The sequence below is a fragment of the Propithecus coquereli genome, unplaced genomic scaffold (assembly GCF_000956105.1).
Source record: "Propithecus coquereli isolate 6110/MARCELLA unplaced genomic scaffold, Pcoq_1.0 Scaffold27, whole genome shotgun sequence".
In the NCBI taxonomy this organism is placed as follows: domain Eukaryota; kingdom Metazoa; phylum Chordata; class Mammalia; order Primates; family Indriidae; genus Propithecus; species Propithecus coquereli.
This window is the reverse complement of record NW_012148285.1, coordinates 2824431-2837966: the sequence shown is the minus strand read 5'-3', so window position 1 is coordinate 2837966 and position 13536 is coordinate 2824431. Positions and strand designations below refer to the sequence as shown.

The 13536-nt window shown below is 53.0% G+C and overlaps 1 protein-coding gene across 1 annotated transcript in view; it reads left to right on the top strand.

Annotated features, from left to right (window-relative positions):
• Positions 1-13536, top strand: part of CORO7 (coronin 7) — a 52247-nt gene that overhangs the window by 11899 nt on the left and 26812 nt on the right. The window contains exons 7-9 of the mRNA XM_012647703.1: positions 6589-6639; positions 12064-12150; positions 12640-12722. Coding sequence (XP_012503157.1) covers positions 6589-6639; positions 12064-12150; positions 12640-12722 — 221 coding nt within the window. The remainder of the gene's footprint in view (positions 1-6588; positions 6640-12063; positions 12151-12639; positions 12723-13536) is intronic.

Genomic DNA, 13536 nt, shown 5'->3' with positions numbered 1-13536 from the left:
GCAGGGAGCCTGACCCCTCTCTGCCGGTGGTCACCAGCCTGGCTCTGGGTTGGTGCAGTGGAGCGTGGGGACCGCGCTGCTTCCCATCAGAGTGTGCCGGTGGCGGGGAAGCGTCCCCCGCCCTGGCGCTGCTCCAGTCCGGGTCCGCCTCCCAGGACCCAGCCCGCGGGCGAAGGGGAGCGAGCTTAGAGCTTGGGCGGCCGCGAGGGGGCGCGCAGGGCTCGCGGTGGCGGCTCAGGGCTGTGCTGCGCTCTGCAGCCCGCGGAAGCTCTGGGTAGGGACATGCACCCCGTGGCCCAACCAAGCCCAGCCCCCGGCAACCCCGGAGGTTGCCGTGGGGCTCACGTCAGAGCCGTCAGCGCGCAGCTGGTGCTGGAACCTGAGCCGAGTCTCCCGCAGCTCCATGGGGCACTTGCTGCCACGAGGTGTTTTCTCTTACCTCCATCTCTCCAGATCCCCCGTGTCCTGTCTGTCTCTTGCTCCCCTCTGGTTCTCTCTGTCTGCTGATCTCTAGTTCTCTCCGTCCCTTGCGGTCACTTCCCCCGTCTCTGTCCCGCTCTGTCCTGCTCTGTCCTCCTCTCTCTGGCCCTCACCAGCCTTGCCCTCTTTCTCTCACTGTCCTCACTTCCCTGATCTTTGTCTCTCCCCCTGAACCTGAGGCTGTGGGGCAGGGCAGTGTTTAAAAGCTCATTCCTGGACTGTGCCTGGGGCTCACCTGGCACGTAGCAGGTGCTCAGTAAACTGCCACTGGGACGCTTTGCCAGGAGCAGCACAGAACCCTGGGCCCAGCCAAGGTATGCCAGGGAGGCCTGGCTTTTGGGGCCCTCTCCAGGTGAGCCTCCTGTCTTGTTCACCTGTGTAGTTACCCACGGTCCCCTCTGTTCCTGCCACCTGCCTCACCTGGTCTTCTCCCCCTGACGTCATGTACTAGCAAGCTCCTCTCTCCATACCTTTGCTCATGCTGTTCCACCTTCCTTGAATGCCTTTCCCTTCCCAGTATAAGGTCTGCTTGGCCTTTGAGGTTCAACTCTGCTCTGAGTTCCTCCCCAGCATTTCCCATGACCAACCCTGGGCTGCAGGGTCCAGCACTTAGCCACGAGCTCAGTGTAGCAGGGACTGGTCATTCATCTCCCAGGCAGGGGCTGTGGGCAGAGCAGGAAGTCCCATGGTTTTCCCCTTCGTTTTGTTTTAGCAAGTTTTTAATTAATAGACTTTATTTTCGAGAACAGTTTTAGGTTTACAGAAAAATTTGAACAAATAGTACAGAGATTTTCCATATTCCTCCCTCGTTCTCTCCTGTCCTTCACAGCTTGCTGTCAGTGGGGTGCGGTTGTTATGATATATGAGCCAAAATTGATATGTTGGCATTAACTAAGGCCCGTGATTTACTTTAGGGTTCCCTCTGTGTTGTACATTTTGTGGGTTTTGGCAAATGCACGATGTCACGTATCTGCCATTCTAGTGTCACACAGAAGCGTTTTGCTGCCCCAGCAGTCCCCTGTGCTCCAGCTCCCTTCCTCCCCTCCCCTCCCAGCTGGCAAGCCCTGGTCTTCTTGCTGTCTATGGATTTGCCTTTTCCAGAATGTCATATAGTTGGGATCATATAGTACATAGCCTTTCCACATTGGCTTCTGTCACTTCCCCCTATACGTTCTAGGTTCCTCCATGTCTTTTTGTGGACTGATAGCTATTTTTTTTAAATTGTGATAAAAAAACACATATCATAAAATTTCCCATCTTAACCATTTTTAAGTGTACAATTCAGTAGTGTTAAGTATATTTACATTGTTGTGAAACAGATCTCAAAGAGTTTTTTCTTCTTGCAGAACTGAAACTCTATACTCATTAAACAATAGTTTCCCTTCACCCCACCCCCAGCCCCTAGTAACAACCATTCTACTTTCTCTATCTATAATTTGACAACTTTAGATGCCTCATGTAAGTGAATCATATAGTTTGTGCTTTCGTGACTGACTTAACTTCACTTAGTGTAATGAGATGCTAACTCCTCAAGGTTTATTCATGTTGCACATAGCATATGGTAGGATTTTCTTTCCTTCTGAGGCTGCATAGTCTAGCATTGTACATATACGTACACCATGTTTTGTGTATTCATTTATCTGTCAGTAGATTCTTGGGCCGTTTCTACCTCTTGGCTATTGTGAACAGGGCTGCCATGAACATGGGTGCACAAATATCTCTTTGTGACCCTGCTTTTAATTCTTTTGGATATATACCCAGCAGTGGGGTTGCTGAATCATATGATAGTTCTATTTTTAATTTTGGGGGGAATTGCCATACTGTTTTCTATAGTGGTTGCACCATTTTAAAATCCCACCAACAGCGTGCAAAGATTCTAACTTGTTTACAGCCCCACCAGCACTTGTTTTTATTTGTTTGTTTTTGATAGTAGCCATCCTAATGGATCATTGTGGTTTTGATTAGCATTTCTCTGATTATTAGTGATGTTGAACATCTTTTCATATACTTACTGGCCATTTGCATATTTTGTTTGAACAAATGTCTATGCAAGTCCTTTTCTCATTTTTTTAATCGAGGTATCTGATTTTTTCTGTTATTGAGTTGTAGGAGTTCTTTGAATATTCTGAATATTAACCCCTTATCAGCTACATGATTTGCAAATATTTTCTCCCATTCCATATGTTGCTTTTTCACTCTGTTGACTGTGTCTTTTTTTGGGGGGGGGGAGACAAGGTCTCACTTTGTCACCTGGGTTAGAGTGCAGTGGTGTCATCATAGCTCACTGCAACCTCAAACTCCTGGGTTCAAGCGATCCTCCTACCTCAGCCTCCCAAGTAGCTGCGACTACAGGCATGTGCCACCATGCCTGGATAATTTTTCTATTTTCTGTAGAGACAGGGTCTCACTCTTGCTCTGGTTGGTCTCAAACTCCTGGACTCAAGCAATCCTCCTGCCTTGGCCTCCCAAAGTGCAGGTGTGAGCCACTGTACCCGGCCAACTGTGTCTTTTGATGAACAAAAGTTTTTAAGTTTGGTGTAGTTCTATTTGTCTATTTTTGCTTTTGTTGCCTGTGCCACTAGTGTCATAGCCAAGAAATCATTGCCAAATCAAATGTCATGACTTTTCCCCTATGTTTTCTTACAGGAGTTTTATGATTTGGGATCTAAACTATTTCTTTTTATCCTGAAGGATATGCCATTGTATGAATGTACTGCAGTTTATCCATTCACCTATTGAAGGATATTTTGGTTGCTTCCAATTTTGTAATTATGGGATAAAACTGCTATAGACATTTATGTGGATATAGTTTTTAACTTGTTTAGGTAAATACACTTAGCAGCACAATTGCTGGATCATACGGTAAGAGTCTATTTAGCGTTGTAAGAAAGTGCCATCTTGGCCAGGTACGATGACTCACGCCCGTAATCCCAGCACTTTGGGAGGCTGGGAGGATTGCTTGAGGCTGGGAATTTGAGATCAGCCTGGACAACATAGTGAAATGCGACGTCTACAAAAAATTTTAAAAATTAGCCAGGTGTGGTGGTGCACGCCTGTAGTCCTGGCTACTCAGAAGGCTGAGGCAGGAGGATCCCTTGAGCCCAGAAGCTCCACCGCTGCACTCCAGCCTAGGTGAGAGAGTGAGACCCTGTCTCTTAAAAAAAAGAAAGAAAAGGAGAGAGAGGGAGAGAGGGAAAGAGAGAGAGAGAGAAAAAGAGAAGAAAGGAAAGGAAGAACCAGCCAACTATCTTCCGAAGTGGCTATACTATTTTGCATTCCCATCAGCCACGAGTAAGAGTTCTTGTTACACATCCTTGGCAGCATTTGATATTGTCAGTTTTTTGGATGTTAGTCATTCTAATAGGTGGGTGGTAAAATCTCGTTCTTTTAATTTATAGTTCCCTGATGACATATGATGTTGAGCATCTTTCTGTATGTTCATTTTTCATCTATATATCTTTTTTGTTGAAGTGTCTGTTCAGGTCTTTTGCCCATTACTAAATTTTGTTATTTGTTTTCTTATTGTTAAGTGTTCTTTTTGTATTTTGGATGTAAATCCTTTATCAGATATGTATTCTGGAAATATTTTCTCCTAGTCCATGGCTCATCTTTTTATTCTCTTGATGGTGTCTTCGTAGAGCAGAAGTTTTCAATTTTAGTGAAGTCTACTTGATCAGGTTTTTCTTTAATAGATTATGCTTTCGGTGTTGTATCTAAAATGTCATTGCCAAACCCAAGGCCACCTAGATTTTCTCCTGTTATTTTCTAGGAGTTTTATAGTTTTGTTTTTTATGTTTATACCTATGACCTATTTTGAGTTAATTTTTGTTAAAAGGGTAAGTTCTGTATATAGGTTCTTTTTTTTTTCCCCATGTGGATATCCAGTTGCTACAGCACCATTTGTTGAAAAGACTGTCTTCTCTCCCTTGTGTTGCCTTTGTTCCTTTGTCGAAGATCAGTTGACTGTATCTGTGTGGGTCTTTTCTGGGGTCCCTGTTCTGTTTCATTGATCTCTTTGTCTATTCTTCTGCCAGTGTCACAGTTCTAGGTTACTGTAGCTTTATAGTAAAGTCGAGTAGTATCAGCCCTCCGATTTTGTTCTTTTTCTTCAATATTGTCTTGACTATTGTGGGTATTTTGCTTCTTCATATAAACTTTAAAATGAGTTTGTCAGTATTCACAAAATAACCTGCTGGAATTTTGGTTGGGATTGTGTTGAATCTATAATGTTGGGAAGAACTGACTTCTTTTTTTTTTTATTTCAGCATATTTTGGGGGTACAGATGTTTCGGTTACGTATGTTGCCCTTGCCACCGCCCCCCAAGTCCGAGTTTCAAATATGTCCATCCTTCGGGTGGTGCACATTGCACTCTTTGTGTATGCATATACCCTTCCCCTCCTCCCTCCTCCCCCCTCCCCCCTGCCCAACATCCAATAGATGTTATTCTTATATGTGCACTTATGTGTTGATAAGTTAATACCAATTTGATGGTGAGCACATGTGGTGCTTGTCTTTCCATTCTTGGGATACCTCACTTAGTAGAATGCATTCCAGCTCTATCCAGGAGTATACAAGAGGTGCTATATCACCAGAACTGACTTCTTGACAATATTGAGATGCCGTATCCATGAACATGGAAACCCTGTCCATTTATTTAGATCTGTGATTTTTTTCATCAGAGTTTTGTGGTTTTCCTCATATAAATCTTGTATATATTTTATTAGATTTATAATTAAGTACAAATGGTTCCTGACTTAAGATTTTTTGACTTTACAATGGTGTGAAAGTGTTACACAACCATAAGACCATAAGGTTTCAGACTTTAAGCACTGGTAATTCTTTGAACAACGACTTTCTGGGCTGTGATTTTGACCTGGCATATATTCAACTTATGATGGGTTTATTGGGATATAACCCCATCCTAAGTCGAGGAACTTCTGTATTTCAGCATTTTGGTTCTGATGCATATGATGTTGTTTTTAATTTCAAATTCCAATTATTCACTGTTTTTCAAAATATGAAAATAGGAATCTGTGCTGATTGAAACAAAGTAGATTCTTTATGCAATTGGGGGTATATGAAAAAATAAAAAAAACAAAACAAAAGAAAATGGAGCTGTGCTAAGATGTAAAAGGGAAAAGCTAATCAGCTCCCACCTTCCCCACCCTTTGTGCCCAGCATTAACATACTGGCTTGTTCTGGTCAACACCTTTCTCCTGCTTAGCAAACTTGCTAAACATACAGGATGTACAATTTTTGCGTATCAATAACAACAAACAAAAGAGACAGGATCATGGTCACACAAATAGAGAATGTTGTTTATTTTGACCATAGTAGAATTGCACCATGCCACGTTATTCTGCAACTTCCTTTTTGCACTGAACCATTTATTGTGGCCAAGCCCGTAAATAGTCAGCGGACACAGATTCTGCCCCAGTTCTTTATGCATGTTCATCCGTGTGCAAACACGCGCATGCATGTGTGGACACAGAGATCATTCCACAAAAATAAGGCCCTATACAAGGTGTGGAAATTTTACTTCAGTGCATTTTTTTCTCTTTCTTGTCTGTTTCCATCCTTACTTGGAGTAATTGAATCAGTCACTGCACTGAGTGGACGGTTGTGATGTGTAAGCTCAGCTTGTCTTCCTGGTTAGATGCTAAATTCTTTAAGTGCAGAAATGATGTGGTCAAATGAGCCCCTCTGGGCTGGGCCTAGCGCAGGGCTGAACACACCGGAAGTGGCTTAGCCTAGGCTCTGGGCCTCCGTTTCTTCTTCTGTGAAGGGGTCATGGTGGTAGCACCGCTTCAGAAGGTAGTTGGAAAGATGAGGAGGGATTGTGTGTCTAGCATGCCTGGCATGTAGTAGGTGCTCCAGAAGGTGAACTCTTGTCACTGAGTTTACTTTCCTGGGTGCCTGGGCAGGTAGGGGCTTGCCCTCCTTTGGCGAGGAGGTAGAACCAGGCTGGGGAAGAATCCTTTGCCCAGAAAGTGGGTGTGTGATGCCAGCCCTGTTACTGGGGCCATGCTCATTGGCCTAGGGTGGGGAGACAGGCTGGCCCCAGGGACCCCCTGCCCTAATCTGTTTCCTGCTCTCTGCTTTTTCAGGACAAGCACCTGCGGATCTTTGACCCCAGAGCAAAGCCACAGGCCTCTCAGGTGAGTTTCCTGGGCAGCTGAGCCGGGGTGGGTTGAAGCCTCCGCTCAGGCCATGGGCCCAGCAGTTCCAGCAGGTGCAGGTAGGGGCAGGCTCGGGCTGTCTGCACCAGGGGTCCCCTTGGAGGTGGGCTGTTGCTGTTCTAAGCTCCTTCTGGGAAGCCTGTCTGGGCTCTGGGGGGGACCTGGCTTTGATCACAGGGTGGGGCTTAGCCAGGCTGCCCAGGCGGGCGTTCTCAGAGGCATCCTGTGGTTTTAGGCAGGTAATTTGAGATTCCGACTTCCTCCTTTTCTTTGAGACCTTCACCCCCCACCCTCTCTCCCTGGCAAGGTCAATGGGGCCAAAAAGAAACAGTCCCACCCCCTACGCCCTGCTGTCTTACAGTGGGCGGGCCCTGGGTGGAGCCTGCCAGACCGGCAGGACCCAGGAGCTAAGTGTGAGTCTATGCATGGGGTGCACCGGGCCAGTCAAGCTCCCGGCACAGAAGCTGGGATCTGTGTTCACGTCTCAGTCCTGGAGCCACCGGGAGTCATTGTTCCACAGAAACCTCTAGGCAGGAGCTTGGTGCCAGGCAGGGAACATTGAAGAGCTGGACACACGGCTGGCCCTGACGTAATTGCTGGTGGCTTCTCTCACTGGGACTGTTCAGTGCTTCCCTGAGCAACTGGCCTTGGAGCTGGGACTGTGGATAAGGTCAAGGGGGCATGTGCAGGTGGCCTGAGGTGGGTGAAAGGCATGTCACCAGGGCTGTGGGAAGCCATCAGAGTTTAAAGCAGGAAGTGAGATGGGTCGATTTACATTTCTAAAAAGAGCTTTCTGAAAGCTGAGGAGGCTTTTTCCCTGAGAAAGGTGAAGTCCAAGGTCCTGCTGCCCGCCCTGGGAAAGAGCTGCCCAGCAGAGCCCCAGGCCCATCACAGATAACCCTCTCCCCATTTCTAGGACTTGTTCCCCACTCGGGGTCAAGGGTAAACCACCAGCCTAAACCCAAATAGCCTGGGGGCCCTGGCACCCCCCAACACACACACACACACACACACACACACACACACAAACACACACACACACACACACACACACACTCTTCTCTCTTTCTCTCTCTCTCTCTCAGTAACCCAGTCACATGGCAAATTGCCACATTTTGGCTGAGATAGTAAAGTCAGTTCCACTTCTGTCCAGCAGGAGACCGAAAGGAGGCCCTTTGACAGGTGAAGGAGCTGGGCAGAGGGTTCTGGAGACACCCCAGCCTGCTTCCTGGGGAGGCTGGCTGACTGGCAGGGGTTGGCGGATGTGCGTGGCAGCCTCCCTGCAGCTTTCTTTGGCCACCAAGCCTTTGCCCAGGCTCAGGGTGAAGGGGCAGCTGAGGCCTGCCCTCCCGCTTCCCAGGCTGCCCTCCCTCCCGGAGTCCTGCTGGGCACCCCTGTCCCTGCCCTTGACTGCCATCACTTGGCCAGCCTCCCCCACCCTGTTTCCTTCCTCTTCTCGCCTCCTCTGCTGCCTCATTCCAGCCTTCCTTCTCCTCCTCCTCCTCCTCCTCCTCCTCCTTCTCCAGAGCAGGGCTGGGGGCCTCGACTGATGTTGAGTGGGGATGGAGTGGCTGCCGTCCAAGGAGCTCCCAGTTCCTCAGAGAGAGAGAGGATTGGTTCTGGAGGGAGCCCCCGGTGGGCTGCAGGGCTAAGGAGACCTGGGAAGGGCGTGGGCGGCTCCTGCCCCCTCTCCCAGCTGCTGGGGTGGCGCCTGGGCTTGGCGGTGTGGGTGCAGGGCTGGGATGCCGCCCTCCACGCTGCCCTGCCCCCACTTCCGCCCAGGGCATCTGGCCCACACCTGGCTTCTATTAGGAAAACCGCTGCTGGCGACCGGGGCTGGTGTGAGCTGAGGGGCCAGCTCAGGGGAGAGGCCTTCTGGGGGCACCTTTTCAGGAGAGCCTCCTTCCCGCTATGGGGGGTGTGGCTGAGGGCCAGGGGGGGTGCGCCATCTTCCCCCCAACCTCTGTTCGCTTGGTTCTTGCCTCACCTGGGCCCTGTGCTGTCCCCAGAGCCCCGAGGCTGGCCGTGAGGGCCAGTCCTCCTCTCCGCTGTCTTCTTAGGATCCTGACTTGGGACCTGAGCTTGGAGCAGGGTGCCCCTGGGTGGCTCCCTCCGTTCACACTCCTACTTTGTTTATAGATTGCAACTGTGACCATTTTTATGTCCCAGGCGCTTGGCATGTTCGACTTCTTCTAGGTGAGGACGCTGAGGATTAGGATGGTGGTTCTTTAGCTGCTCCAGGGTCCCACTGCAGAGTGACAGCGTCAGGCTCGTCTGTCTGACCCAGGGGCCCTTGGCCCCTGCTGCTGCCCCTTCCCTGCACCTGGGCCACTGGGGAGAGGGGCTGGGGGAGGCCTTGGAGCTGTGGATGATCCAGGGAAGTAGCAGCCCTGAAGCTGAGGGATTACTCCATGAGTGGCACCCTCTGGCATGGCAGGCAAGCCTGTGCCCTGAGCCCCATGTGTCAGGCAGGCCTGGGGGAGCCTCCCACCCAGTACTGAGCCTCCAGGAGGGGAGTGGGCCCATGGTGGGGTCTTACCCCTGGAGCAGGTCCTCACCCCAGGAAGGCACCCAGGGCTGCTTCCAGCCGCCCTGCCCCACACAGGAAGCATTGCCATGGCAACAGAAGGGGACTTGGCTGCCCCAGCTGGAATGCTGGGTATGCGCCTCCCCTCCTGCGCCCCTGTGGTAGGGCTGGCCCTGCCTGGCCACAGCCCTTCCCCTTCTCTTCTCAGGGCCAGGTGTAGGAGGACTGGGGGGCGGTGAAGCCCTCTTGGGGCTTCTCCATGAGTAGGATGCCCTGCTGCCTGCAGGGCCGGCAGGACCTGTGGGCCATGTCACCTCCAAGAGGGAAACCCGCAGCCTCCAGTGCCAGGGCTGGGCTTCGGGGCAGCACCCTTGCCCCCTCTGCCAGCCCAGGGGAATGAGAATCTGAGGTCAGCAAAGAACTTTTCATTTTTGATACTGAAAATCATTCTAGTGATGAGGGGAGTTAGAGGAAGGGGGGGTGGCTATGAACACCCCTCCCCAACCCAGGGGCTTCCCATAGTCCCTGTGCAAACTGAGTTGGCTGTGCCCACAGCAGGGAGTGGCGGGGTGCAGCCTGAGCTCTTACTGGGTCTCAGCTGCCCTGATGCCCCCACCCCACCCTGGTCTCAAGCTCAGAAGCTTGGCTGACCGCTTGGGAGAGCAGGACTCACAGCCCATGCTGCTGTGCCCAGGGGCCTGGCTCTCCCTGCAGTGTTTGCTGGAAACCAGAGGTTGTCTGCAGGGTAGCTGTTGTCCTGGGCTTCTCCCTGTCCTGTCTCTGCTGCCTTCTTGCTGTGACTTCGTATAAGTCTGTCAACTGCTCTGAGCCTCAGGTCCACTTGTGCAGATTGAGGAAATAGTGGTGGGCCCGGCTCGTAAGAGGTGGCCCCCAGCTGTGTTGCTGGGCCACTTTGGGCCAATGGCCTCTTCTCACTGGGCCTTGGGTCTCTCCATGTGTGAATCAGGAAGGTGAGAGATACTGGCCATGGATGTTTCACTCCCAGGCTGTGCCCCGGGATGCAAGATGCTCGATGGCATCCCCGGGGCCCTCCAGGCCTGGCCTGGCCTCACCTCCACCTGCCTCACCCTTGCTGGCTGCAGCTGCCTCTCTGCTGCCAGTTCCTGCCCCTTTGCAGATGCTGGTCCCCTGCATGCCCACTCTGATGGCTTAGCTCGAATGTAGTCTGATGTTGACGTCCTTCAGTTATATGCTTAGTGTACCATTATCATCCTATAAAAATGCACATTGGACATGTGCCAGACAAATCCTGAGCACTTTGCAGGTGTTCACACTCCTTGCAGCAGTCCTCAAAAGTAGGTCCTGTTGTGGTCCTTTTCACAGACAGGGAGACTGAGGCGCAGAGGTGTTGAGGGCTCATCCTGGGACGGGGCCGGGGGTAGCTGGGCTGGGTTTTCGCTCAGGCAGTCCGACTCCAAAGCTTGCTCCCATAACTGCCGCGCTGCTCCTTCACGGCACTTACAATAATGCGTTATGACACGGTGTTCTTACTTGGCCCACATCTGCCTCCCTGACGTGCATATTCCACGGACTTGGGGACATTTTATGTTTTGTTCCCATGTCCCCAGTGCCTAGCATAGTGCGAGGCTCAAATGTCTGTATTATGAGAGAACAAATGAAGGAGCAGCACCACTTCCCCCCAGTACCCAACCCTCCATCTAAGAACTGTCCAGCCTGCCGGCTCCTAGCACGGCTCCTGGCCCGTTGCGGGGCCTGGCGTATTTGTTGAATGAATGAACGATGTGCAGACAAGTTGGGAGCCATCTGGTTTGCTGCTTACACCAGGAATATTTGCACACCGATGACAGGGTGAGAGCCTGAATGACACTTCTGACCCGCTCTGGGGTGTTGGGGGCAGGTCTGGCCAGCAGCCTGGCTCTTGATGTGACCCTACAGCCCCTCTTACGTAGAGAGAAGGGTGTGGGGCCCTGGTTCTCAGGCTCCAACCCTGACTTCCTGTGCCGGCTGCGGCCTGGTGGGAAGGGAGAAAAGCCCTTGAAGGACACAACATGGAGCTGTTTCCAATGGTCTCCCACGCTGGGGTCGGCCTGTGCGGGCTGGGGAGGGGGCCCTGGGCCAGCTCCTCGCGGCCACTTCCCTCCCTCATTCATTCCCAAGGAGATCGTGGGAAGCTAGGAGGAAGCTGGCCACGGTTTGGGGTGAGCTATTTTTGGAAACAGGGTCCTCCATCTCAGGCTCCAGGGGCCGGGGTGGCCGGGAGGGAGCTGTGTGCATTTCCTCCAGCCCCCTCAGCTCCCCCCTGCCAGGGCTCCGGGGACAGGGCCCCGCCCGCCATGTGAACTTCCCTCTCCTCCCTGGGGTTGGGAATCTTCCTGCTGGCAGCTCCAGTGCCGCAGGAGGGCCGATGGGCACTGCTCTGCCCTCTTGGGGGACGGGGACGTTCCTAAGCTCAGCCCCCAGCCCTGTTTCCTGCTCAGGAGGCAGCGGTAATCCTCACCCTCCCTGGATGTGCATGGCAGGCCCTGTCTTTCCACACGGCGACAGCCCCAGGAGTAGGTGGCACGGGCAACGCGAGCCCCATGCACAAGCAAGAAAAATGAGGTTACAGGAGGGTGTGGGGCCTCCAGGGTCACTCAGCTTTTGGGTTCCAGAGCCTGGGCTTGGGGACCCCCAGCCAAGTGCCTCCTCTGGGTACCTACAGAGGCAAGCAAGTGCTGGTGTCATTAGCCCCCAGCATTGGGGTAGGGGCCTGGTGGTAAATGAAGCCTCACCTGGCCCTCTTAGGAGGAGGGAACTGGTGGGCAGCAGAACTTCCCCCACTCAGGCCCACTCCAGGGGCCCTCGACCCCCAGTGGGGTCCCTGGTGGCTTAGCTCCTTGTCTTGTGTTCTGCAGAGCACACAGGCCCATGAGAACAGCAGGGACAGCCGGCTGGCCTGGACAGACACCCAGGAGCATCTTGTGTCCACTGGATTCAACCAGGTAGGGGACTTCTCCCGGATGAGCAGGGCACAGCCAGGTGGGGACCTGTCCAGCCCTTTGAACTCCTGCCCCAAGAGGTGGGAGTGAGGCCACTGGGAGGCGGGGGACTGAGGGCCGGCTCCAGGCCTGTCCATATACGGCCTGGCTGTGCGGCCGGGTCTCGGAGCCCCAGGGGACCAAGGGCTGCTGAAAACTGGCAGATTCCATTTGCAAGAGCTAAGCTTGACCCTGGGAGCCATGGTGGCCCCACAGGGATCAGAGTCCACGGAGGGAACCACCCTTCATCCCTTGTCACCTAAGGGTTCTTAAAGGGGCAGGACATGAAAACCGAAACTCTCCCTCCCTGGTGTGACTGTCCCCCACTCCAAGCTCTGCTGTGGGGCAAGTGCCCTCTTGTCAGGCTGCGCCCTCTGATGCTGGATTCCCCAGGAGCTGTGGGGTGGGCTGAGGGACAGGCCCCTCTGAGCCTCTTTCTTGCCCTCCCCGCAGATGCGTGAGCGCGAAGTAAAGCTCTGGGACACCCGGCTCTTCTCCAGCGCGCTGGCCTCCCTCACCCTGGACACCTCGCCCGGGTAGGAGTTGCGGCCAGTCGGGTGGGACGGTGGGCCGAGGGCCCAGATGGTGTCCTGAGTCTAGGCCTGATGGACGGGCACTGCTGGCTCGGCGAGGCGGGCTGAGCACCCAAGTGAGCTGGGCTGTAAAGGTCTCTGCGAAAGAAACCCTCTCTGTGCTCCAGGAGCTCCCAGACTGCGCCAGCAGCAGGCGCTGAGGTGCCGGCCTGGTCCCTGGCAGTGGAGCGGGCCCTTGGTCACGGCAGGCTTCGCAGCTGGGTGAATGCATGTGTGTTTTGGCATTTGGGGAGAGGGTGTTGTCGGGAGGCCCAGGCATCCACTTGATTTTGCTGTGGACGTCTTGGTGGGGCTGAGGGCCCAAGGAGGCCCAAGGCTCTGACAGGAAGGGCGACGCAGGTGGACGTGGGGTGGCATCGGGACAGACTGGCAGGCGTGCAGGTGGAGGTGGAGGTGCGCCTTGAACTCCGCTATGGTTTATGAGGCCCGCTCAGCACCAGTCACTCAGCTGTCCCTGGTCCTGGGGTCTGTCCCCAGGTGGGGCTGGTGCCCAGACAGCCTGGGGGTCCAAGTACACTTCATCCTTCCATCTGCTCCAGAAGCGTGTGGAGAGGGTTTGCGGCTGCGCCCAGCGGAGCCCCGGCCAGGCAGGGCCAGCTCTGTGCGGGGATGGCCTTGGTGCACCGCAGCTCAGGAGCCACACGCCAGGAGGCCCCCAGCGAGTGTTTATGAGTGACCCGTCCTTTCAGTCCGCGTGACCACCCACATCACAGCTGAGCAAACTGAGACTCGGGAAGGTTCAGAGACTGAGCCAGGC